Source organism: Carcharhinus amblyrhynchos, chromosome 16 (assembly GCF_965287045.1).
Source record: "Carcharhinus amblyrhynchos chromosome 16, sCarAmb.v2.hapA, whole genome shotgun sequence".
NCBI lineage: Eukaryota > Metazoa > Chordata > Chondrichthyes > Carcharhiniformes > Carcharhinidae > Carcharhinus > Carcharhinus amblyrhynchos.
Genome location: NC_137339.1, coordinates 57,744,814 through 57,769,097, shown reverse-complemented (window position 1 = coordinate 57,769,097; position 24,284 = coordinate 57,744,814). Strand labels below are relative to the sequence as shown.

At 40.6% G+C, this 24,284-nt stretch overlaps 2 protein-coding genes and 1 pseudogene across 9 annotated transcripts in view; 2 read left to right on the top strand and 1 right to left on the bottom strand.

Moving 5' to 3' along the window:
* The window catches only part of gcnt7 (glucosaminyl (N-acetyl) transferase family member 7), a 44,287-nt gene extending 22,781 nt beyond the window's left edge, over positions 1 to 21,506 (bottom strand). For 2 of the 8 annotated variants that reach the window (XM_080205136.1, XM_080205135.1), the window contains exons 1-3: positions 21,240 to 21,503; positions 10,718 to 10,915; positions 2,155 to 3,184 (exon numbers count right to left, since the gene is read on the bottom strand). In XM_080205136.1, coding sequence (XP_080061262.1) covers positions 2,155 to 3,121 — 967 coding nt within the window. In that variant the 5' untranslated portion in view covers positions 3,122 to 3,184; positions 10,718 to 10,915; positions 21,240 to 21,503. Of the gene's footprint in view, positions 1 to 2,154; positions 3,185 to 8,389; positions 8,504 to 10,717; positions 10,916 to 14,307; positions 14,420 to 21,239 lie in introns of those variants that run through there. The other 6 variants (XM_080205129.1, XM_080205133.1, XM_080205128.1 and 3 more) reach the window with 6 other exon arrangements.
* The window catches only part of rtf2 (replication termination factor 2), a 187,693-nt gene that overhangs the window by 54,162 nt on the left and 109,247 nt on the right, over positions 1 to 24,284 (top strand). The gene's annotated exons all lie outside the window — the stretch shown is intronic.
* LOC145353740 (large ribosomal subunit protein eL14 pseudogene) lies at positions 6,431 to 6,985 on the top strand (annotated as a pseudogene).

Here is a 24,284-nt window from a genome sequence, read left to right as displayed (position 1 = left end):
ATGCTTTATAGAGAAACTGGAAGAATAATGTTGTTGTTCTTTGATTTGTTTTGAAATATTGTTTGTGAATATTATGTTTTATTTAGAGGAAAAAAAACCTGTTATTCAGATTAAAATCAAGTTTCTATACGCAGGGGCACTCATTGGACAATTGCTTGTCCATACATAATAGAATGTGCAGGTTAGGGACATTGGCCGTGATAAATTGCCCCTTGGTGTCTAAAGATGTGTAGGTTAGATTATGGTAAATGCACAGGGTTACAGGCATAGGGTGGCCTGGGCCTAGGTAAGATGCATTTTTGGGAGCATGTGTGGACTCAATGGGCCCGATGGCCTCTTTCTGCACAGGAGAGTGCATAATCTTTGCACTTTTGGGCTAGATGGCCATTATATACTGAAAGAACAGCACTCTCATTACAGCATCTTTTGATGCACTACTTGTCTAAATTAAGGCAGTTGGTTTATCTCAGAATTTACTTTTGGGATTGATTTGAGCTCGAGTGTCTTTCCAAAATAATGTTCTATATTTGACAACAAAACAGACCTATAATTTCTATATTTGACAACGTAACAAACTAGACCTTGACCTTTCCAGATTTTATTGATAATTCCAGCGGACAGCCCTGATATCTCAGCAAATTATGGGGTTGTGGTTTTTCACTAATGCCTTAATTTCTTGGGACTTTAATAGCAAGAGTGACGGCATACTGTATTATTTCACTGTGACTATTGCACTGAGGCCCAGCTAATTGCACTCTCCATGGGTTGTTTTTAAAAATGATAATTACATCATTCCCTTAAAGGCCAACCAAGTTATTAAAAACAGTAACTTGTGCTAGTGACCACCATTTTGGTTCCAGAATTAATTTCAAATTTGCCATTAGAGATGTTGAACCAATTACTGGGTGGTGCACTTGAATCTGAATTGTGGTCTTGATTTGGCCATGTTTATTTAAGATTTATGATCTCGCAACATCCTGGGATGGAACTGCAAAGTGCAAATGTCAGGAATGTTACATAACAGAACTATATCTTAATTTAAATAGAATTCCCATTGAACAGTAACACAGTTGTCTTGAAATAAACCTGACCTATGTAAATGGTTTCTTTGATTAAAGTTCTAACTAACACTTTTTAAAGTTCCTTGAATCACCATAACAAAGTCTGTGACATATGATCGTGAATTTCTCAGGAAATCTAGGCTTTGGATCAGAGTAGGAGCTTCTGGGTAAACAACAGTCGGACTTGTGAAAATCCATGCACAATGTTCACAGTTACTTCATTGCAGTGTTGTTGTAAACCTACTTATGACTAAAAGATTAACTTTAGTCACTGCAGCAGATCCCATGCCATAATATTTAAGTTTTCTGTCTGCTCTGGCTAAGAAAGTCCCAAGTGAAAATGCTGGTAAATCTCAGCAGGTCAGGCAACATCTGTGGAGAGAGAAGTAGATTTAACATATTGAGTCCATCTGATTCTTCTTCAGAAGTCTAAAGAAATCGTATGGATCCGAAACATTAGCTCTGTTTCACTCTCCACAGATGTTGCCAGACCTGCTGAGATTTACCAGCATTTTCTGTTTTCTTTCAGATTTCTAGCATCCACAGTATTTTACTTTGCTACAAATTACTACAGATTTGTATATCAGAAAGGAAAAAATGTAGGAAATAAAATTATTTCTTGTATTCACTCATTTGAAGGTGAATGATTCTGAAAAAGGTGTACCTGTCTACCTTGAGCACCTGGTGTGCATGTTTGTTACAGAGTAGTAATGTGTATACAGAGTAAAACCACAATGGTCAGCATTATACCTGCAATCCAAATTTGAAAGTTTTGGAACCTGTTCACCTGTCGGGCATTCTCGTTTCCGACATCTTGGCTCTTTCTGACATTGTCAGAAAAATTTGTATCGTTTTGTTCCATGAACAAATTGCCAATTGGGACTGTCCCCATTACGCAGAGCAGAAAACAGACTTTGATAGCTTTCACCCTCTGAGTACATAGCTGGACACAACCCTCAATAACTGGTTTATGTTCGTGAGGCCTGAAACCTGAGAAGTATTTGTTTCTTAAAAATATCCCATCATTTTTAGCTCCATTACCCACAAACCTTTCACTTGATGCGATTAGTCAAGTTGACCTTTTCAAGCTTACCATCTAAGTGATTCAGTGTCACCCAGTAATGTTCATCTGGACTGTATGTATCACGGGACCACTCGAGAAGTGCTTTGGCACGTACATCTTCCAGTACAAATTGCACAAACTTTTTTGTGAGTGTGTAGTATGCTGTTCCAAAATAAATTGCGAGCTGCAGTGGTGGTTCACTTTTCTTCTGGTTAAGTCGATAAATGTAACCATTACCATTATTGACCCATTCTTTATAACTGTACTGTGTCCTGTATTTCATATTTTGTGGTTGTTGTGTTCCTGGTGTGATATTCTTACCATCCCATTTTCTTTTTATATGCCAAATGATTTCCCGGTTAGTTTTGATTGGGAAATCTTGTCCACAGAGGTTGATGACATACATCCAGTCATGTTCTAACTTTACAAGATCTTTCATACAATTTATATCTGCTTGTAGGCGTGAAAATCCACCATAAATGACATGTTCTAATTTTGAAGCTATGAAGATGTTTTTAAAGCAGTCAGTCAAGCTCTTTACTTTTCTCTTGTAATCTTCAGATGATTTTTGGTCAACATGAATGCAGTACACATTCTGTGGATTGTAAATTGCTCGCAAAAGTTTCACAAACATTTCAAACTCTTTGTGAATTGTGATAATATAAGCTAGGGGATGGCTGGCTTCTTCTTGTGACAGCGAACTTGTTATGAAGTGATGTTCTCGTATGATTTTGGAGCAGTTATCTAGGTCTCGAATGTGAAGTGGTTCTGGCTTCCATTGCCTTTCGCAATCGTCTCCAAGTTGGTATCCTTCCTTTTCACCATTTAAAATTGCGGGACAGTATGTGCTGAAATTACATGGAAACCCACTGTTGCTGTTTCTTTGCACAGTCGGATTCTTGAAGTAAAGCAGAAATATGGTGGCTGCAACAAATGTGCACCCACCTATTACACCAGTTGACCCAAAGAAGTACCTTCTCACTCTAAGTTTGATCATGTTAGAGCTTTAACCTTCTGTCACAGACCATGTCGCAGCTGAGGTGTTAGCTTATTAAGATATCTGCAAAGAATAATAGCAGAGTTAATGACTTGTTTAAATAATTAATATTTTAGACATTGAATTAGATGTAAAAAGTTGGTTACAGATGATCTGAACAATCTTGTGTTGAATTATCTGATCTCTTGGTAAGGGTAGTTTTCAGCTATTGCAGTTACTCTTAAAGGAGATTTGGTGATCTATATTTGAAAATGGGCTCTGATATAGAGTGAAAAGAAGATTTGACTTTGTTGTGGTCCTCCCTGGCTAAATAAATTAATGAATTAATCTTCATGAAAAGACAGTAGAAAATTGAGGGGTTTGAAAAAGATCAGTTATTTCTTCTAGTTAGTTATAACTATTTAAATGTATTAATATTCAATATTAAAATACTTAATATAAATTTAGCAAGCTTTAAACTCCTCATGACATTCAATGGCATCACCATCACTGAATCTCCCAGTATCAACATCCTGAGTGTTACCATTGACCAGGAACTGAACTGGACTAGTCATATAAATACTATGGCTACCAGAGCAGGTCAGAGGCTGGGTAGGAATCTTGCAATGAGTAACTACCTCCTAACCCCTCAAAGCCTGTCCAGCATCTACAAGGCACAATTCAGAAGTGCGATAGAATACTGTCCACTTGCCTGGATAAGTGTAGTTCCAATAACACTCAAGAAGCTCAGCACCATCCAGGACAAAGCCCACTCAATTGGCACCCATCTATAAACATTCACTCCTTTCACCATCGACGCAAAGTGACAGCAGTTTGTAACATCTATAAGATGCACTACAGAACTCAAGAAGGCTTGTTAGACAGCACTTCCAAACTCATGATGGCAGCGATCTCAAAGGACAAGGGCAGCAGATACCTATGAATTCAACCACCTAGAGGTTTCCCCCCAAACCTCTCACTGGTCTCAAACCTGACTTGGAAATATATCGTTGTTCATTCATTGTTGCTGGGCCAAAATTCTAGAACTCCTTCCTGACAGTACTGTGGGTGTATGTACACCACATGGACTGCAGTGGTTCAATGAAGAGGTTTACCTCTACCTTCTCAGGGACAGTTAGGGAAGGGCAACAAATGCTGGCCTAACAAGTGATGCACAAATCCTGCGAAAGAAAAAAAAATTCTAGTGAATAAAACTTATTGTCTCCATGTTCATGAAGAGGTCAACTGTTGTAAAAAAAAAGCTAACTATTCAAGTCAAGGAGGCCCTTCCAGCCTTGTTTTAGTGCTAGGTGAGGGGTTAATTGCTGGTACCTAGTGCCACAGCGAGGGAGTGTTATTTTGCAATGATTTTGCTCTGCTGAGGAGATATTCTTGAGAAATTTAGTGCTATGGTAAGGGTTTCTTTCGGAGGGAGGGCAGATTGATTGATTGCTGTGGTTTTTATGATTCCATGTAACCTTTCTCTTAGTGTCATAATGAAACTTTCTGTAACATTAGCCACATAGCGCTTGTTCAGTTGGAATGTTTAGCTCAGCCCTTTAAATAGGACTTTCAATAGCAGCCATAGAAACTGAGACAATTGAAGGAATTATCATTAGTGCAGTAGTTGAAACAACCCATATTGAATGTGTGAATAGGAAGTGAAGCCACTTGGGAAGAATGTTTCCATCTTGCTGAAAGAATGTTACGGAGTGTAGCTTTGTCCCAATAAGGCCTCATTTTAGAAATAAAGGCAGTTCAGTCATGATGGATAAAATCCTCAGACTTGGAGTGGCACTGTGGCTAACACTGCTGCCTCACAGCGCCAGGGACCCAGGTCCAATTCCGGCCTTGAGCGACTGTGCAGAGTGCGCACGTTCTCCCTGTGTCTGTGTGGGTTTCCTCCGAGTGCTCCAGTTTGCTCCCACACTACAAAGATATGCAGGTTAGGTTGATTGGCCATGATAAATTGCCCCTTAGTGCCAGGAGGATTAGCTAGGGTAAATACATGGAGTTATGGGGATAGGGCTTGAGTGGCATTATTGTTGGTTTAGGCTCAATAGGCTGAATGGCTCTTTTCCCCTTCATGATTGCCCATCTTATTAAACCACTTCCCTTCAAATCCTAAATGTGCACATGTGGATTTCTTTGCTGTGAAGACCCAAATTGCCGTTCTTCATCTGTTTCAAAGCTCCTATTGTGCTCTGTCGAGCTCTGAACTCTTATTTTGAATAATTTCCCCATCTCTTGTTCCCCACACTTTCCAAGTTCATTTTGTTCTACTGCCTCCTTTTACCTTGATTCTTTTCTCTTCCAATACCTAACCATTATCCTAGCTCATCTCGTTGATAGATATGGTCAATATTTCCAAGGACATCACTCCACTATCTTACAAAATCAGTCATTAGTCATCCCCCTCAAAAGCTGACTTCTGATCTGTGCATCTTTGAAAAAACACCCTTATCCAATTATCCAATATTCCATTTTTATCAGGTTCACAAATATTTTTGACTCCCACCCAGCTCCATGGCCATCTTGACCACAGCAACTGATTCAAGATATTCATATCTGAATTAGCTACCACAGGCACCACCAATGATACCCATCCTCAGCTCACCATCATTTCCGTTATCTCTTGTGACTGTCTCTAAACTGTCACATTCCTTGTCCAACATCCAATTGTAGATGAATTACAAGTTCATCCAGCTCAACTGAAGACTGTCATCTTTAGTTCTGTCAGAAACTCACTGCTTCCATGTCACTGATTCTGTCATTCACTCAAGCTGAACTGAACCATTATCAGCTTTAGCGTCCTGAGCTTATTTTTAAACTTGCTTCCTATCGGCTTTTCTCTGTTTTGCGGATGTTGCTTTCACCACTGTCTCAAGGCCTTAGCCATAGGCAATGAATGCAGCCTTCCTCCAATAATCTATATCCTAGAACAAATGACAAAGTATGACGTTTACAGCTTCTGTAGGTAAATCAGTGGACTTCTTCAGAGCGCCATGGACGGCCTTTAGTAACAATGCAATTTAATTATTTGAGTATGACGATTGCTTTGTAAAATGAACGTATAGTTTCTGTGCCTAGAGCTTTGTAGATCTCTGTAAAAACAATAATGTTATGTGAAACTTACTTTCTTGGCAACCAGTAGGATTGAAAACTATGTCAAAATCTAAGCTAAACTCTTGGAACCAAAGCTACCTTGAGGTTTCAGGCTATGAGAGAGTCTTTGTCAAGAAAGTTCGAAAGGTTGACCCTAATACATTGACAGAACACTATCTGGAAAAATAACAATTTCATTGTGTGTCATATCAGTAGACACCCCAACTCTGTAAAATAAGTTCCCTTGGCTTGGGATTAAAAGTAATTGAGATATTTCTTCTAAACAAACAACTGAGATTGCTAATGATCTGCATAAAGCTGCAACATCAGATTTCCACTATGGTCCACAAGTGATTTGTGGAGATTGCTTGCGTGACCTGTATCGCCTTTGGCCCTCACACTGGCAAACTAGTGGCAATTGTTGATGTTATTGACCAGAACAGGGCATTGGTGGGTGGCCATTGCAATGGAGTTCGGAGACAAGCAATGCCATTTAAATGTATGAAGCTCACTGATTTCAAGATTCGAGTACCACACCGTGTCTACCACAAGTCTGTGAAAGCTGCTTGGGAAAAGGAGAAAATCGTCAAGAAATGGGAAGCCAACCACTGGGCAAAGAAAATTTGCAAAGAGCCAAAAAGACAGACTTTGCTTACAAAGTCATGAAGAGCAAAATCATCAAGTACAAGCTGTCAAAACTGAAGAAGGAAGCCATCAAGAAAGAATAATTGTTCATTGTTTAAGCAAAAAGAATAAACTTGATACCAGAGTTTTTTTTTTAAAAATTGAAGTTGCAGCATGGAGAATAGTAAGTGCCATGGGAGCCCATTTCAATGCTATGCTAACTGACCAGATTTTAGCAAAACAGTCACTGTTTCTGCTTATATAATGAAGACTGCGGCCATTGCAGTGTTTCAGAAAGTAGCATTACTCAGTATAATGGATATTTCAGCAGAAGAGTCATACACCATCCTGTTTTGAATGTTTGATAAGGATTGCTTATTCACTGAAAGATATCAATACTATGAAGAAGGAGCGATGTTATTCAATGGCATCCAGATAGATTCCAGAACTAATGGAAATAAAGGCTGCAATAAGCCATTAAGTGCCACAAGTAGATGGAATTAAGCAAAAGCAACATATTTGTACGACAGCTTTGTTAGGAGGCAGCATAATTAGTTCAGAAATGTACATGCTGTACCCTGCTAAGGATTTGAGATGTCCAAGGTCACGACTGATTCACTAAAGTGTGAGAGTCAGGAGTCCCTAGTTTAGCAACTAGTAAAGCCATATTAAAACGGTCTTGAAACAGGTCAGAATGTTTAAAATGATGAATAATTGAGGAATTAGCAGCAGTCTCAATAGGAATGAGGCAGTTTGAAAGGACTGTGGTGAATATGATAAAATTTCCAGTGGATTGAGGGACTCGGCACAACAATTAATATTATGGCATAGGTGTAAATTTGTTCTAGTCGGGTCCAGGGAGCAAAAGAGCTTGCAACTCTCAAGGAAATCGAACATCGAAATTTTCTGTACGTTCTCGCTCGCAGGATCATCCAAGCGTAGAATGGGAAACCACATTGACAATGGCAGGATCAGAAGATTCCACTGCCAGACAATGATGGACTCCTCTATCACTGTGAAACACATTGTGGGGGGAGGGCTGTGCAAAATGCTGCCCCTAATGCCTGATAAAATGATCAAGCAAAATAGAGTAATGACGAGAAATTCTTCATTAAGGTGAGTTATAGCTAGAATTAACCTAGTGAGACAGAAATACCAGAAGAATGGGAGATTCATAGAAGTTAATGAAAATCTGAAAGATGAGTTAAGGTAACAGACTTACTCCCCTTCACTGTCCCCATGACCTTTTCTTTCTTTTCCCAAATATTTGTGCGATTCCACGCCAAAACTTGTAACCACTGTTGTTTCTGATACAGACATTCATACCTTAATGTTCTCTGTAGAGAAACTTGTCCAAACCTTTATCCTTTTGATGAAGTGAAAGACAGAGTGGAAGAATTAGACCAACTAAAGATGGTAGATTTCCTTAGCCAAAGGTCATACTGAACTAGTATTTTTTAATTTTTGACAATCCAGTTGTTAATGACACTGGCATTTTAATCCAGCTTTATTAATTCTATTTAAATTTCCCCAACTCTTGTAGTGGATTTGAATGCATACCTCTGGAACAGTAGTCCAGGTCTCCGGATTACTAATCCGATAACATTGCCACTCTGCTCCCATTGGCCTTGTGGCCTTCATGGACTGAATAACCACCTTTTGTCCTGTAAAATACTGTGATTTGATGAATGATTAGTGTCAGAATGCAAACTGTTACATTGATTTGTGAGGGATAGTGTACTGTTGAAGGTCCTTTTGTTGAGACTGAATTGTATAAAGTTACTGCGCATTTTAACAATATTGTTCACAAATTACTTGATTCTGAAAGTGTTTGTGTCGATTGTTAATTAGTATGGATTTATACTCACTGAAGTTTAGAAGGATGATTGGGGATTTGATCGAGGTATATAAAATTCTAAAAGGAATTGATAGAGTAAATGTAGACCAAGTTACAGGGTAATCTAGAACAAAACGTCACAGGTATAGTTTGAGGTGGTAGATTTAAAACTGAGATGAGGAGGAACTACTACTCGCTGAGGGTCATGAATTTGTGGAAGCTGCTGCCTCATAATGTGGTGGAATCTGAATCATTAAATGGTTTCAAGAAGGAGATAGATAGGGATATGGTGAATGGGTAGGGAAGTGGATTTGAGACCAAGGAGTGATTAACTATGATCTGATTGAATGGTGGAACAGACTTGAAGGGTTAAATTTGTCTAGTTCTGATGTCCCTATGGACATTCTTCCTTTAAGGAACAAAGCTTAAAAAGAGTTCTCACTCATTCCACCTATTTCATAATGATTGCTCTACTATTAAACATTGAAACAGTGGCTGTAGAAATAGTGGATGCATTGGTGGTCATCTTCCAGGATTCTATACACTCTGGAACAGTCAGTGCAGATTGGAAGATAGTTAAAGTAACTCAAATATTCAAAAAGGGAGGGAGATAGAAAACAGGGAATTATAGACCAGTAAGCCAAACATTGATCGTGGGAAAAATCCTCAAATGCATTATCAAGGACTTTATAGCAGAGCATTTAGAAAGCAGTGGCAGGATTAGGCAGAGTCAGCATAATTTATGAAGAAGAAATTATGTTGACAAATCTGTTGAAATTCTTTGAAAATGTAACTAGTAGAGTTGACGAGGGAGCCAGTCAATATGGTATATTTGGACTTTCAGAAAGTGTTTGACAAAGTCCCACATAAGAGATTATCATGCAAGATCGAAGCACATAGGATTGGCGGAGGTGTATTGAGATGGATAGAAAATTAGTTGGCAGAGATGAAACAAAGAATACAATTAATGGGCCCTTTTCAAACTGACAGGCAGTAAGCGTGGGGTGCCACAGGTATCAGTGCTGGGATTCCAACTGCTCACAATATATATTAATGATTTGGAAGAGGGAACAAAATTTAACATCTCAAAGTTTGCAGATGATATTAAGTTGGGTGGGACGGTGAACTGTGATGAGGATGCAGAGATCTTGCAGCATGATCTGGACAGGTTGGGTGAGTGGGCTAATCAATGGCAAATGCAATATAATTTGGATAAGTGTGAGGTTATTCACTTTGGAAGCAAAAGCGAGAAGGCAGATTACTCCCTGAATGGCTGTAAATTGGGAGAGGGGAATGCAGCAGGACCTGAATTTCTTTGTGTACTAGTTGCTGAAATTAAGTATGCACGTGCAGCAGGTAAAGAAGGCAAATGGTATGTTGGCCTTCATTGCAAGAGGCTTTGCGTAAAGGAGCAGGAATGTGTTGCAATTATACAGGGCCTTGGTGAGGCCAGACCTAGAGTATTATGTGTAGTTTTGGCCTCCTTTTCTGAGGAAGGCTGTTCTTGCTTTCGAGGAAGTGCAGCGAAGGTTTACCAGGCTGATTCCGGGGACAGTAAGACTGATATATGAGGAGAGTTGACTAGGTTACGCTGGAGTTCAGACGAATGAGGGGGAATCTCATAGAGACTTACAAAATTCTAACAGGACTAGACAGGATGGATGCAGGGAGGATGTTCCTGATGTTGGGGGAGTCCAGAACCACAGTCTGAGGATTCAGGGTAGACCGTTTAGGATAGAGGTGAGGAGACATTTCTCCAGCCAAAGAGTGCTGAGCCTGTGAAACTCATGTGCTAAAACATTGAATATATTCAAGGGGCAGCTAGATATCGAACTTGGGGTGAATGGGATCAAAGGTTAAGCAGGATTAGGCTATTAAGTTGAACCATGATTTGTGATGAATGGTGGAGCAGGCTCGAAGGGTCAGATGGCCTCCTCCTAATCCTACCTTCTACGTTTCTGTTTTTCTATGTTTTGATGTAACATAGTAGTAGGAGACCTAACATAGGAGTAGGTCTTTCAGCCTGTTTTTAGATTGTGGCTAATATATACCTCAGCTTGGTTTTATCATCCTTTTGATCCATATTCCTTGATTTTCTTATCTTGATTGTGGTAAACTGCCCCTGCTATACTTGCTCAATTTGTTGGCAGTTTTTGCATTGTTGACCACATCATCCTCCTACAACGCTCCTGCTCCATTGTTCAGTTGGGTGGGAACATCCTAGGTTAATGATTGCAGTGTTGAGCACACTGAAAACAAAAGAGTTGTATCAAGTCCAAGTAATCAATTGAATTTCAATTTAAATTTGATTCACCTAAATATGTTCATATGTTCTACACACACCTTTGAAATGCAACATATGTATTTTTTAAAATGTCAGTGTGAAAACTACAGCTATTTCCTGCCTTTGGTCACTGAGTTAAACAGCTTGAAGCACTGGCAATGCAAACCAGCTCTCACTATATTTCATAAACAGCAAATATTTTATTTTCCAGTTCAAACCACCGACTATCTGAGAGATTCGAGTTGATTGTTCCTTTGGTAGCAATTCCTACACTCAAAACTCTGTGGCTCATTACTTCCTTTCTTTCAGAAGCACAGCCCTGGAGGTTAGCGATTATCTATTTTGAATTAGTGGCCAAGTATGTGTTAACTGTTTAAATTTCTTGTTGATTGGAGCTGCTTTCAAGCTGCTGACTGTGGTACTAGAATTTGAATTATAACAATTTTATGTTTAGTAATATTTTGGGTTTCAAAAGCAATGTGCTGTAAATGTTGAAAGTCTGAAATAAAAAGAGAGAATGCCAGAAACACTGAGTCTGGCAGAATTTGTGGACAGAAACCAAGTTAATGTTTCAGGTCAACCCATGATAAAACATCAAAATTTGTTTTGAATGTGCAACTTGCTGCCAATGTAAGTGGTTAAAGCAAAGAGTATAAATGCATTGAAGGGGAAGCCAGGTGAACCTACGAGGGAGTAGGGAATAAAGGGTTACAGTGATGAATTTAGGTGAGTAAGGATGGGAGAAGGTTTGAATGGAGCTTAACTTTGGGCATGGATTGGTTTCTGCTGCTTCTGCTTTTGTTGTGTCAACATCCCGGACTCATAACCATCTTCTGTCAATGTTAATCTGGGTAACACTAGTTCAACTAAGTATAACCTGCTGAAATGGTGATCCTAGTAATTAACAGTAAGTAGCCTCACAACACCAGGTTAAGCCCAATAGGTTTATTTGCTAGCAAGAGCTTTTGGAGCACTGCCCCTTCATCAGGTGGGTAATCTTGTGAGACTACTTACTGTGCCTACCCCAGTCCATTACCGGCAACCATATCATGGCTAGTAATGAAAACTTTGAAATAGAAATAATTTAGCGATGGTCTTGAAGATTTCCAGTGACGGAGCTGTGATTGTATCCTTTGGCAGCTTGTTCCACTTAGGGATTGCCCTTGGGCAGAAAGATTGGTTGGGCAGAATGGTCGGTTTCTCTGCTGTATAGAACCTGTACAATGAGCAGTGAATAGAGCATACCAGGTTGGTGGAGCTATATATAAATTGCTGTCTCGTGCAGGAGTAGTGTTTTTATTCTTTCGTGGGATGTAGAATGGGTTGCTGGCAAGGCCCGCATTTATTGTCCACCTCTAATGTCCTTAAGAAGGAGGTTAAAAGCCATATCCTTGAAACACTGCAGTCCACTTGGTGCGGGTACATCAAAAGTGCTGTTAATAAGGGGGCCCCAGGAGTTTGCCACACTGACAGTGAAGGAGTAGTGATACAATTCCAAGTCAGGGTGATGTAAGGCTTGGAGAAGAAGTTGCAGGTTGAGGTGTTTCATCACCATGCACAATCACATGGAAATAAGTAAATGAATATCTTGTGGCCTTGCATGGGAAGTGTTGAGAGAGGAAAGCAAGTAATAGGAATGTTAAAAATAATGAATCAGAATGCCACAAGACGCGGCCTCATCAAGAAATGAGAATGGAGGGGGGAGGGGCAGGATAGGATTGTGCTGGCGGTTGTGGAAGTGGCAGATGGCAAACCTTTGGGGACGTTGGTGGGGGTGGAAGTTGAGGAAGACTAAAACTTTTTTGCAAGGGAGGAGGAGCGTGGGAAATGAAATAGATTAATTTAAGGATCTTTTGAACTTGGTTACAGTTAAAGGAAGGCATTGAATAAGTTTTGATATTGACATTATTATAGCCAATAATTTGCTGTCAGAATACTTTGTGCACAAATGCGGTAGCAACTAAATTAAATAAAAATCTAAAAGTTATTATTTGGGACGTAATGTTCTGCCATTAGCTTCACAACAGCAGCATCTTTCTGTCTTGCTCACCTTCGAAACCAATTGAATGATGTAAAGTTGCAGTGAAAACTAAATCAGATGAAAACTAAATGTGCCACAGAACGTTCGGACTGCTCTGAAATGACAAGTTTTTTTGGAGCCATTTAAAGTCTGTCATTTTAATTAATCTAGATTAGTGATCAGATTATTTTAATGATGCATTAGTCTTTAATTGCTACCAATGAAACTCCCTAGCATTGAAAATGAACTATTACCATAGATGCCAGCATGTAAATCGACCATGAAGACTCCAGAAATCCTTCTGAAAAAGGGGGTTGACTTATATGCCGAGTGAAAAATACAAACGGTGTGGATGGTCACCATTTGATGTGTGAAAAGAAGCATAATAATTCAAATTAATGTAGCATAGGTTATTGGATTAATTATTTGTGTAAAGGTATCTTTAACTACAACCAAAGCATTTTAAAACCGTCAAGTACATGTCTTTGGAATCTGGAATCTGACACAGTTCATTGAACTAATTCTGAGTCAGTTTGGTTATGGATTCATTATGAGGATCCCACTGTCTGGATCAGATGTGACGATGTCACTTTAAAATCATCCGTCCACTACAAAATCGTACATCTTGTACCATCTGCAAGATGCACTGCAAGAGGTCACCAAGGCTCCTTTTAGACAGCACTTTCCAAATCCATAGCCGCTACACACTCGAACACAAGGGCACCAGACACCTGGAAACATACCACCATTCTTTCACTGTCACTGTATCTCCCTCTTTAATGGACATTCACTGCAGTGGTTCAAGAAGGTAGCTAACCACCTTCTCCAAGACAAATAGGAACTGGCAGTAAATGCTAGCCTAGCCAGCAACACCCACATTCTATAATTGGAATGTTTGAGGTGAGGGACACTATTAGTGTCCCAGCTAAGTACACCTGCAGGAAGTGCACCCAATTCCAGCTCCTCGAAGACCGTGTTAGGGGTCTGGATGAACTCTGGATCATTCAGGAGGCACAGACAGTTATAGATAAAATCTACAAGGAGGTAGGTACTCCTAGAAATGAAGATTCTTGGGTGACTGTTAGAATGGGTAAGAAGCAGTCAGTGCAGTGATCCCCTGTGGGATCCTATGTATAACAAGTATACCGTTTTGGATACTGTTGGGGGTGGGGGAGGGAACAACTTATTGGGGTAACCCAAGGAATACAGGTCTCTGGCACAGAGTCTGTCCCTGTTGTTTAGAAGGGAAGAGGGGGAGAGGAGTAGAGCGTTAGTCATTGGGGAATCCATAGCTCGGGGAACAGATAGGAGATTCTGTGAGAACGAGAGAAACTCACGGTTGGTGTTGCCTCCCAGATTCTGGGGTCCATGATGTCTCGGATAGCGTTTTTGGGACCCTTAAGGAGGAGGAGGACCAGCCCCGAGTCGCAGTCCACATAGGCACCAAAGACGTAGGTAGGAAAAGGGATGGGGACGTAAGGCAGAAATTCAGGGAGTTAGGGTGGAAGCTTCGAGCTAGAACAAAGAGTTGTTATCTCTAGTTTGTTACCCATGCCGAGGAATAGGGAGAGAGAGCAGTTGAGCACATGGCTACAGGGATGGTGCAGGAGGGAGGGATTCAGACACCTGGATAATTGGGGCTCATTCTAGTTGATTGTTGATTAGTGGTTGATTATTAATCCCGGTTAATGCTTTGGAAACACGGGCTCAAATCCCACCTTGGTAACTGGTGGAATTTAAATTCAATTAATAAAACCAAGAATTGAAAGCTGGTGTCAGTAATAGTGACCACCAAAATATCATTGGTGTAAACTGAGGCTCATTCTGGGGTAGGTAGGACCTCCTACAAATGGGATGGTCTACACCTGCACCAGAGGGTACCAGAGTCCCGGGGGGGGAGCTATTTGCTAATGTTCTTCGGGAGGGTTTAAACTAATTCAGCAGGGGGTTGGGAACCTGAATTGTAGCTCCAGTGTACAGAAGGTTGAGAGTAGTGAGGTCAATAAGGTTTCAAGGTCGCAGGTGTGTACTGGCAGGCAGGAAGGTGGTTTGAAGTGTCTCTACTGCAACGTCAGGAGCATCCAGAATAAGGTGGGTGAACTTGCAGCATGGGTTGGTATCTGGGACTTTGGTGTTGTGGCTATTTTGGAGCCATGGATAGAGCAGGGACAGGAATGGTTGTTGCAGGTTCCGGGCTTTAGATGTTTAAGTAAGATCAGGGAAGGTGGTAAGAGAAGGGGAGGTGTGACATTGTTAGTCAAGGACAGTGGCAAAAAGGATATTTGAGGACTTGTCTACTGAGGTAGTATGGGCTGAGGTTAGAAACAGGAAAGGAGAGATCACCCTGTTAAGAGTTTTCTACAGTCTTCCGAAAAGTTCCAGAGATGTAGAGGAAAGGTTTGCAAAGATGATCCTGGATAGGAGCAAAAGTAACAGGGTAGTTGCATTGTAGGGTTCTAGTTGTTACGGGGAACTTTAACTTTACAGATATTGACTGGAAACGCTACAGTTCAGGTACTTTACATGGGTCAGTTTTTGTTCAATGCGTGCAGGAGGATTTCCTGACACAGTATGTAGATAGACCAACAAGAGGTGGGGCCACATTGGATTTGGTACTAGGTAATGAACCAGGTCAAATATTAGATTTGGCGATTGGTGATAGTGACCACAATTCGGTTACGTTTAGCGATGGAAAGGGATAGGTATATACCGCAGGGCAAGTGTTATAGCTGGGGGAAAGGAAATTATGATGCGATTAGGCGAGATTTAGGATGCATAAGATGTAGAAGGAAACTGCAGGGTTTATGCATGTCCTTGATAGGTACGTACCTGTCAGGCAGGGAGGAAGTGATCAAGCAAGAGAACTGTGGTTTACTTAAGAAGTTGAATCTCTTGTGAAGAGGAAGAAGGAGACTTATATAAAGATGAGACGTGAAGGCTCAGTTAGGTCACTTGAGAGTTACAAGTTAGCCAGGAAGGACCTAAAGAGAGAGCTAAGAAGAGCCAGGATGGGACATGAAAAGTCTTTGGCAGGTAGAATCAAGGAAAACGCTAAAGATTTCTATAGATAAGTCAGAATAAAAGAATGACTAGGGTACAATTAGGGCCAGTCGAGGACGGTAGTGGGAAGTTGTGCGTGGAGTCCGAAGGGATAGGAGAGGCGCTCAATGAATATTTTTTGTCAGTATTCACACAGGAAAAAGACAGTGTTGCCGAGGAGAATACTGAGATACAGGCCAATAGACTAGACGGGATTGAGGTTCATAAGGAGGAGATGTTAGCAATTCTGGAAAGTGTGAAAATAGATAAATCCTGGGGCCAGATAGTATTTATCCTAGGATTCTCTGGGAAGCCAGGGAGGAGATTGCAGAGCCTTTGGCTTTGATCTTTAGGTCATCATTGTCTACAGGAATAGTGCCAGAAGACTGGAGGACAGCAAATATTGTTCTCTTATTCAAGAAGGGAAGTAGAGACAACCCTGGTAATTATGGACCAGTGAGCCTTGCTTCTGTTATGGGCAAAGTTTTGGAAAGGATTGCAAGAGATAGGATTTATAATCATCGAGAAAGGAATAAGTTGATTAGGGATAGTCAACACGGTTTTGTGAAGAGTAGGTCATGCCTCACAAACCTTATTGAGTTCTTTGAGAAGGTGACCAAAGAGGTGGATGGTGGTAAAGCAGTTGATGTAGTGTATATGAATTTCAGTGAAGTGTTTGATAAGGTAAGCTTTTGCAGAAAATATGGAGGCATGGGATTGAGGGTGATTTAGTGGTTTGGATCAGAAATTGGCTAGCTGTAAGAAGACAAAGGGTTGTGGTTGATGGGAAATATTCCTCCTGGAGTTCAGTTACGAGTGATGTACTGCAAGGATCTGTTTTGGGGCCACTGCTATTTGTCATTTTTATAAATGACCTGGATGAGGGCATAGAAGGATGGGTTAGTAACTTGCAAATGACACTAAAGTTGGTGGAGTTGTGGACAGTGCGGAAGGATGTTTGCAGGTTACAGAGGGACATAGATAAGCTGCAGAGCTGGGCGGAGAAGTGGCAAATGGAGTTTAATGCGGAAAAGTGTGAAATGATACACTTTGGAAGGAGTAACAGGAATACAGAGTACTGGGCTTAATGTAAGATTCTTGGTAGTGTGGATGAGCAGAGAGTTCACGATGTCCAAGTGCATAGATCCCTGAAAGTTGGCAGCCAGGTTGATAGGATTGTTAAGAAGGCGTACGGTGTGTTAGCTTTTATTAGTAAAGGATTGAGTTTCAGAGCCATGAGGTTATGTTGCAGTTGTACAAAGCTGTGGTGCGGCTGCAATTGGAGTATTGCGTAGTTCTGGTAGCCACATTATAGGAACGATGTGGAAGCATTGGGAAGGGTGTAGAGGAGATTTACCAGGATGTTGCCTGGTATGGTGGGAAGGTCTTGTGAGGAAAGGCTGAGGCTGTCTTCGTTAGAGAGAAGAAGGTTAAAATGACTTAATAGAGGCATATAAGATGATCCGAGGATTAGATCAGGTGGACAGTGAGAGTCTTTTTCCTCAGATGGTGACGGCTAGCACGAGGGGACTTAGCTTCAAATTGAGGGGTGATAGATATAAGACAGATGTCAGAGGAAGGTCCTTACTCAGAGTCGTAAGGGCATGGAATACCCTGCCTGCAACAGTAGTGGACTCGTCAACATTAAGGGCACTTAAATGATCACTGGATAAACACATGGATGATATTAGAATAGTGTAGGTTAGATTGGCTTTAGATTGATTTTCACAGGTCGGCACAACATTGAGGACCGAAGGGCCTGTACTGCACTGCATGCTCTATAATTGGATTTTAAAAAAAATGCTCTCATTTTTCAATGATCCGATGACACTTGTTGCACTAACCACATCTCACGATTTGACAACCAAATATCACTATACGTGTTTCCACTCATTGTAAATGTTTTTCCCCATCAACCATCCACTTATTCTATTCAGTATGAACATGATTCTTGAATGGCTTGTTGACGCATGCATTCAAAGATGTTAGACCCTCTGGTATAACTGCACTGTGGATGTGAATGTGATTTCTTTGTAGGCATCTCTAGTCCTTATCAGTTATATGGATTCTGAACATATCCCACCCTAATAAACTGCATTCTTTATGTAAACTATCAAGACACCTATTTCTCACATTATCAATCCATAGCCTCTCTCCATCACAATCTAGCCAGCTATTGTCATCGACATGCGCAAAAATTCCTGGAGGGAACTTAGTGTTTGGCATGGCTTTATATTTGAAAATTAGTGCTGGCTTTAATTTTGTTCAGTCAGCCATGCCAGCTAATGCCAGCATAAATCTTGTCTTCTCATCATCCCATCTCATTTTCACTAGAAACTTTCCATTTTGCAGTTTAGCTGCTGGGCGAATCTGAATTCACTGGTATTTCATCCATATTGCTGCTGTATGATATGATGGGTACTCACATCTTTGTTGCATCACTGTTGATGCATCACTGGAAACTGATAATTTTGACATCAAGGTATTTTGGTAGCCTGAGAATTTTGGTCTTTGATGGCAATGAAAGTCTGTTTTGTTCTAAACAGTACCTATAGGTGTTGGCCTGAAACCTCTGCTAAACTCTGTTTGATTTGGCTTAAGGGGGGTCTTGTGGTGCAGTAGGTAGCAACCCTGCCCCTGAGCCAGAAGCTCTGGATTCAAGTCCCACCCCAGGACTTGATGACCTACGATGGAGGGCGTGTTCATAATACGGCCAAACAGGTTGATTATCAATTTGTGAATTCTTCCAATATACCAGTGGTAGGTGCTATGAGTGGGGGGGATTCTTGGTCAGCCATGTGATGGAGAGATATTGGAGCCTCTTCCTCAAATCTGATTGGAAAAGGATTTACACTCGGTTCCCAAATCCCGTATTCCCTCCCTGTGAGACCAGATGTATTTCCAGCAATGTGTGTTTCAAAATATCATTGTGGTGAAATGGACAAAAGCAAATGTAGCTCCCAGCTGATGTTAATCGATTCACTCCAGATATGGGTAATGACACTATTAGGCAGAGAGCTGTGAAGCATTTTCACTGAAATTAGTTTCTCCATTACAACCACAAGCAAGGCATTTCATCCTTCTCGCACAAGACTCGTTCTATTCTTTCATCCCTCCCTTCTGATGCCATTTCTATCCCCCTTTCCAATCCTATCAACCTATGTTAACCTATCCCATATTTCAAAATTCCCATGTCCTTCTTTTCTCCAGTAAAAAGTCTGACAACACCAGGTTTTAGTCCAACCGATTTATTTGATAATACTCACAAGCTTTCGAGGGGACTGCCTCTTTGTCAGGTGAATGGAGAGTTCTGGCCTCAGACAGAGCATATAAAGCACAGACAGTTTAGAGATTAGAGAGTAATCTCTAAACTGTCTGTTTAGAGATTAGAGAGTAATCTCTAAACTGTCTGTGCTTTATATGCTCTGTCTGAGGCCAGAACTCTCCATTCACCTGACGAAGAGGCAGTCCCCTCAAAAGCTTGTGAGTATTATCAAATAAATCGGTTGGACTAAAACCTGGTGTTGTCAGACTTTTTACTGTGTTTACGCCAGTCCAACGCCGGCATTCCCACATCATGACTTCTTTGCTCCAGCCACACCACTGCAGGGTGTTTCCCTTCCTGAATAAGATGCCAATCCCCTGCCTCCCAAAAAGGCAACTTCTCACTGCATCAGCCCCACCCTGGCTACCATTTTTGTTGAATTTGTTGCTGGGCACCCTTTATCTTCTGCTGTGTCTTTTCCCCACTAGCTCCCTAACCCCTGCCGCTAGCAATTGTTGGCATTCCCGACAGCGTCGTACCTTCTCGTTGTTACCGCATTAGAACTGATATGTCTCATTTCAGCAACCATTAACCAAAGCACTCAGAAAAATGAGACTGTTTATTGGGTGGGGGTGGTTTGTCATATAGCATGTGGAAAAATGCATGTTTGAGACTTGCTTTTCACGTTTTCTGATCTCTTGATCTGTATCAGATGTTGAAATATTTCCTATCTGCTGTGGGGGAGGGCTGGTGTTGGTGAGGGTGAAGAGAGAGAGTGAGGAAAGTCATGAAGTATACTTGTAACGTGTCCAAGGGAAAAGGACATGTTACAAGTGTCCAACTTTTTTTTAAACTGTATGTGAGGTCTTTATTGAAAAAGCATCTATAACATTAGACATTGTTCTGATATGAAGTGAATATGCTGTTGTAACGTGAAGACGGTTTGAAGGTCATGATTTAGTGCCTTGACTCCATTTCAGGCACTGATATATTCTACAAAAGAATATTAAAAAGTGCTCAATAATGGAAACCTCCCTCCTCCAGGTTCAGTGATCCCTGTCATTTCATGCTATTGATTTGCTTATGGAGTCGTGACTCGTATGTCATTTTAAAGTCTAGTTTGATTTGCTGATGAGCAAAACTGTTGTCAGGTTGTTGTATTTGGAACACACTATTCCTAAAATCCTGAAATGGATAAGGGCTATAAGCTTCCGTGCTGTAAAGAAGGGTCTATGACTGTTAAATGAATGCTCGTGCTGATCCTGTTGCCAGTGGTTTGGTGCAGTTCTTTCTGGGTGAAAAAGGCATGTGGAAAAAGCAAACAGTTTTTTTCTCACGAACATTCAGATTTCAAAGCATAATAACTTTGAAGGCAAAGACAATGATGCCTGCTTTATGTTTGTACATTCAGCACTGTTTTTTTTTTAAACATTGGCTTAAAACCACATGTTCTCGCTATGTAGACATAAGCTGTGTCCACGCAATGGGGACATGAGCTGAATTTATTTGCTTTGGAAATACTTGAGGCAATAAAACTGCAAATGTTCCTGTGCTAGTTCTGGTTTTTAGAGTACAGTGTATGCTCGACATGTGTTTAGATTATTTGTAAAGTCTAAATAATTCTTTTTAGATCTTGTTTCCTTTGTATTTGAGTACAATGACATCTCTGAGAGGCCTGACACAGTTACTGAAGACAGGTTAATGTGACACATTTCAGGTTGATTGTGAAATGAAATGTTTTTGGATCGAATTGGGTTCTTTGCATTGTTATGTTTCACTTCCTGTACATGAACACTGCAATAACTTAATGATCAGTTCTGCTTTTCTACATTCCAATGTAAAACACTCCCATTTGACCGTTTCATTGCATGCCTCACTACGGTTGCTGTTTTAGCAAGAGTCCTAGCTTTCAGAGATGGATATGGATTGATTTTAAATACTTGAGTTTAAAAATAGACATCTTACCTTGCACCACATCACACTGATGTGAAATGACAGCAAGCTTTGTGATTAGTCATTCTGTGTAGCACCATTCTGGGAAAACATTTTTTGAGTTTGATGTGAATCCACCAACACTGCGTTCACCGATCAGCTACATGCTGCATTTTCTCCTAGTAAAGATCATTTTGTCGCAAGCAAGCAGCACTTCCATAGCTGGTGGCTGCAGTCAACATCAGCAGTTGATTTAATGAAAGAGCTGATTCCGAGAATTGACTCGGAAGAGGGAGGAGTTTTCAGTTCCGTGCTGATTGGTTATCATCGTTGCATCAATCAATTACTTATGACTGCCAGCTGCATGACTAACCTGCTGTTAATAAGATTGTGACAGGCAACTGTTTTAAACAAAAAAAAATTGACTTGATAAAGATTTTACGAGATATTTAATTCTTCTCTCGCTTCCCACTATTGTCTTTATCCACCAGTGTCGACCTTGTTCTTCCTGTTCTACTGGCACGATAGTGGTCCTCTGAATTTTGTTCATACTAAAACTCTGTGTGCCATCTGAATGTACTGTTTTATGTTTACCAGCTCTGACTTATCTTCATGCTCCAACTCTCTACCTTCAAATTGGCAAACCAGCTCTTTAACCTGCAGCAGAATAATAGCTATTCATTTTTGTTGCCTTCCAAATCCAAAGTGGCACAGTGGTTAGCACCGCAGCCTCACAGTGCCAGGGACCCGGGTTCAATTCCAGCCTCAAGTGACGGTCTGAAGGGAGTTTGCACATTCTGTCTGTGTCTGGGTGGGTTTCCTCCAGGTCCCCCAGTTTCCTCCAACAGTCCAAAAATGCGTGGGCTAGGTTGATTGGTAATTGCTGCTTAGTGTCAGGGGGTTACTAGAGTAAATATGTGGGGTTATGGGGCCAGGGTCTGTTTGGGATTGTAGTCGGTGCAGACTTGATGGGCCAAGTGGCCTCCTTCTTGTACTGTAGGGATCCTATGATCCTGCTGACATGTTTGAGAGCTGTATTCAGCAATATAAATGTGAAGAGGTTGGCCGCCTGTCCCTGAATGACAGAAGCACCAAATGTAAAAGGCCTTGCAATGTTCTCCTTGTATTTTTGAAGTCATGGTGCTTTCCTTTGCATCCTACTTAACTTCTGCTTTCTTGAAATTTTGACGCCTTCAAAATCCTGACTTTCAGTTTTCCCTACTTAATATAGTTTTAAGTCTTTAAAAAAGATTCCACAGTTTGTGTCACCTCACAACTGCTTTCTGATTTCATAGAAACCCTACAGTGCAGGAGGAGACCATTCAGTCCAAGTCTGCACTGACAACAATTCCACCTCGGTCTTCTACCTGTAATCCCACATATTTACCCGCCAATCCCTCTTACCTATGCATCCCAGGACACTAAGGGACAATTTAGCATGCCAATGCACCTAACCCACACACCTTTTGGACTGACCTCATCTTTTCTCCTAACCTTTTACAATTGTGTTTTAAAACCAAGGTTGAAACTATTTCCAGATCAGTTTCTGTCCCAAGATAGCCTCTTCTCAATTTTACTGTGCATGAGACTAGTGAACAAAGAACAAAGTAGCACAGAAACATGCCCTTCAGCCCTCCAAGCCCGTGCCAGTCACAATGTCCTAATTAAACTGAAGCACAAGCTTCTGCCCTTACCTGTCTGTATCCCTCTATTCCCTCCTTATTGAGTAATAATTAATACTGATGAACTAGTAATGATTAGTAACAGTAAAAGCTGTATAAAATAATCTGTAGATACAAGATGACATTATCACATCAAGCAGTTTTGAAAAAAAATTAGTCACAAGTAGCCTTACCTTAAATAACAATGAAGTTACTGTGAAAAGCCCTAGTTGCCAAGTTCTGGCGCCTGTTCTGGTATACTGAAGGAGAATTTAGCACAGCCAATGCAACCAATTTGTCTTTCAGACTGTGTGAGGAAACTAGGAGGAAACCCATGCAGATACTGGGAGAACATGCAGACTCCACAAAGACAGTAACCCAAGCCAGGAATCAAACCCAGATGCCTGGCACTGTGAAGCAGCAATGCTAATCACTGTGCCACCATACTACCCAAAACGGGAGCTGAAACAGGCCCATATTGATTTAAGAATAGTTTTGTTTTTATATAATGTAAGCAACCAAATCAATTGTAGGAGGAGTAACTTCAACTTGTTGAGTTAGTAAGAAGACAATGAGAAGAAACTGAAGAGGAAATCTACTGTTGGCAATAAACTAACTGAAAATCTTTAAATTCTTCAGTGGATTAATAAATAAACCTATGCACATTTTGAACCAAAATGACATAAAACATTGGAAAATGATGGCAGCATTGTTAATGTTTAACTACTCCTCCTAACAGAAATTAATTAGTATGAATCAGCACATCTTGACTGCTGTTCTTGGTTCAAAAGTCCGATGTTTACAGAAGTCTACAGTTCTTATCTATACTGCAAGAGCTGGCTGCTTTCGAAATGCACGCAAAATGCACATATGTATTGAGTTTGAATTTCAAAATTATGATCTGGGTTCTTCAGTGTATTTCACATTTTGCTTTTCTTGAATTTTGCTCTCCGCTGCAAAAATTCTCCTACCTTTCTGTTGTAGGTGTAATGAGCAAGAAAAATTCAGGCTTGAACTATTGTTACTGACGTTAATGCTGTGGTGTTGCTCTCCTGCTAAGATTGCTCAATAACAACACGCACTACTAGCTTGAAGTGCAGGTCTGGTGCAGCTGACAGCAATAATATATGCATACCAGTCTGGACTTTAAACAGAAAGTGATCAACTGTCAATGCCTCAAGAATGACCCTGTTTATCAGTCTGTTACATGTGCGTGTTTTGCATGTGTTCGCACGTAGCCAACTGGGGGTAACATTCCTCATGTATTGGAGAATGTAAAAGCAAACTACATGAAAGCTGTTAGAAAAGATACAAATTCTGAAGTCTCCCAATTGGTGGTATGTTTCTCGTGGAGTAAAGTCCTACACCTCCAAGATCATTTTCAACTTCTATCACTTCTAAAGTTACTCAAATATAG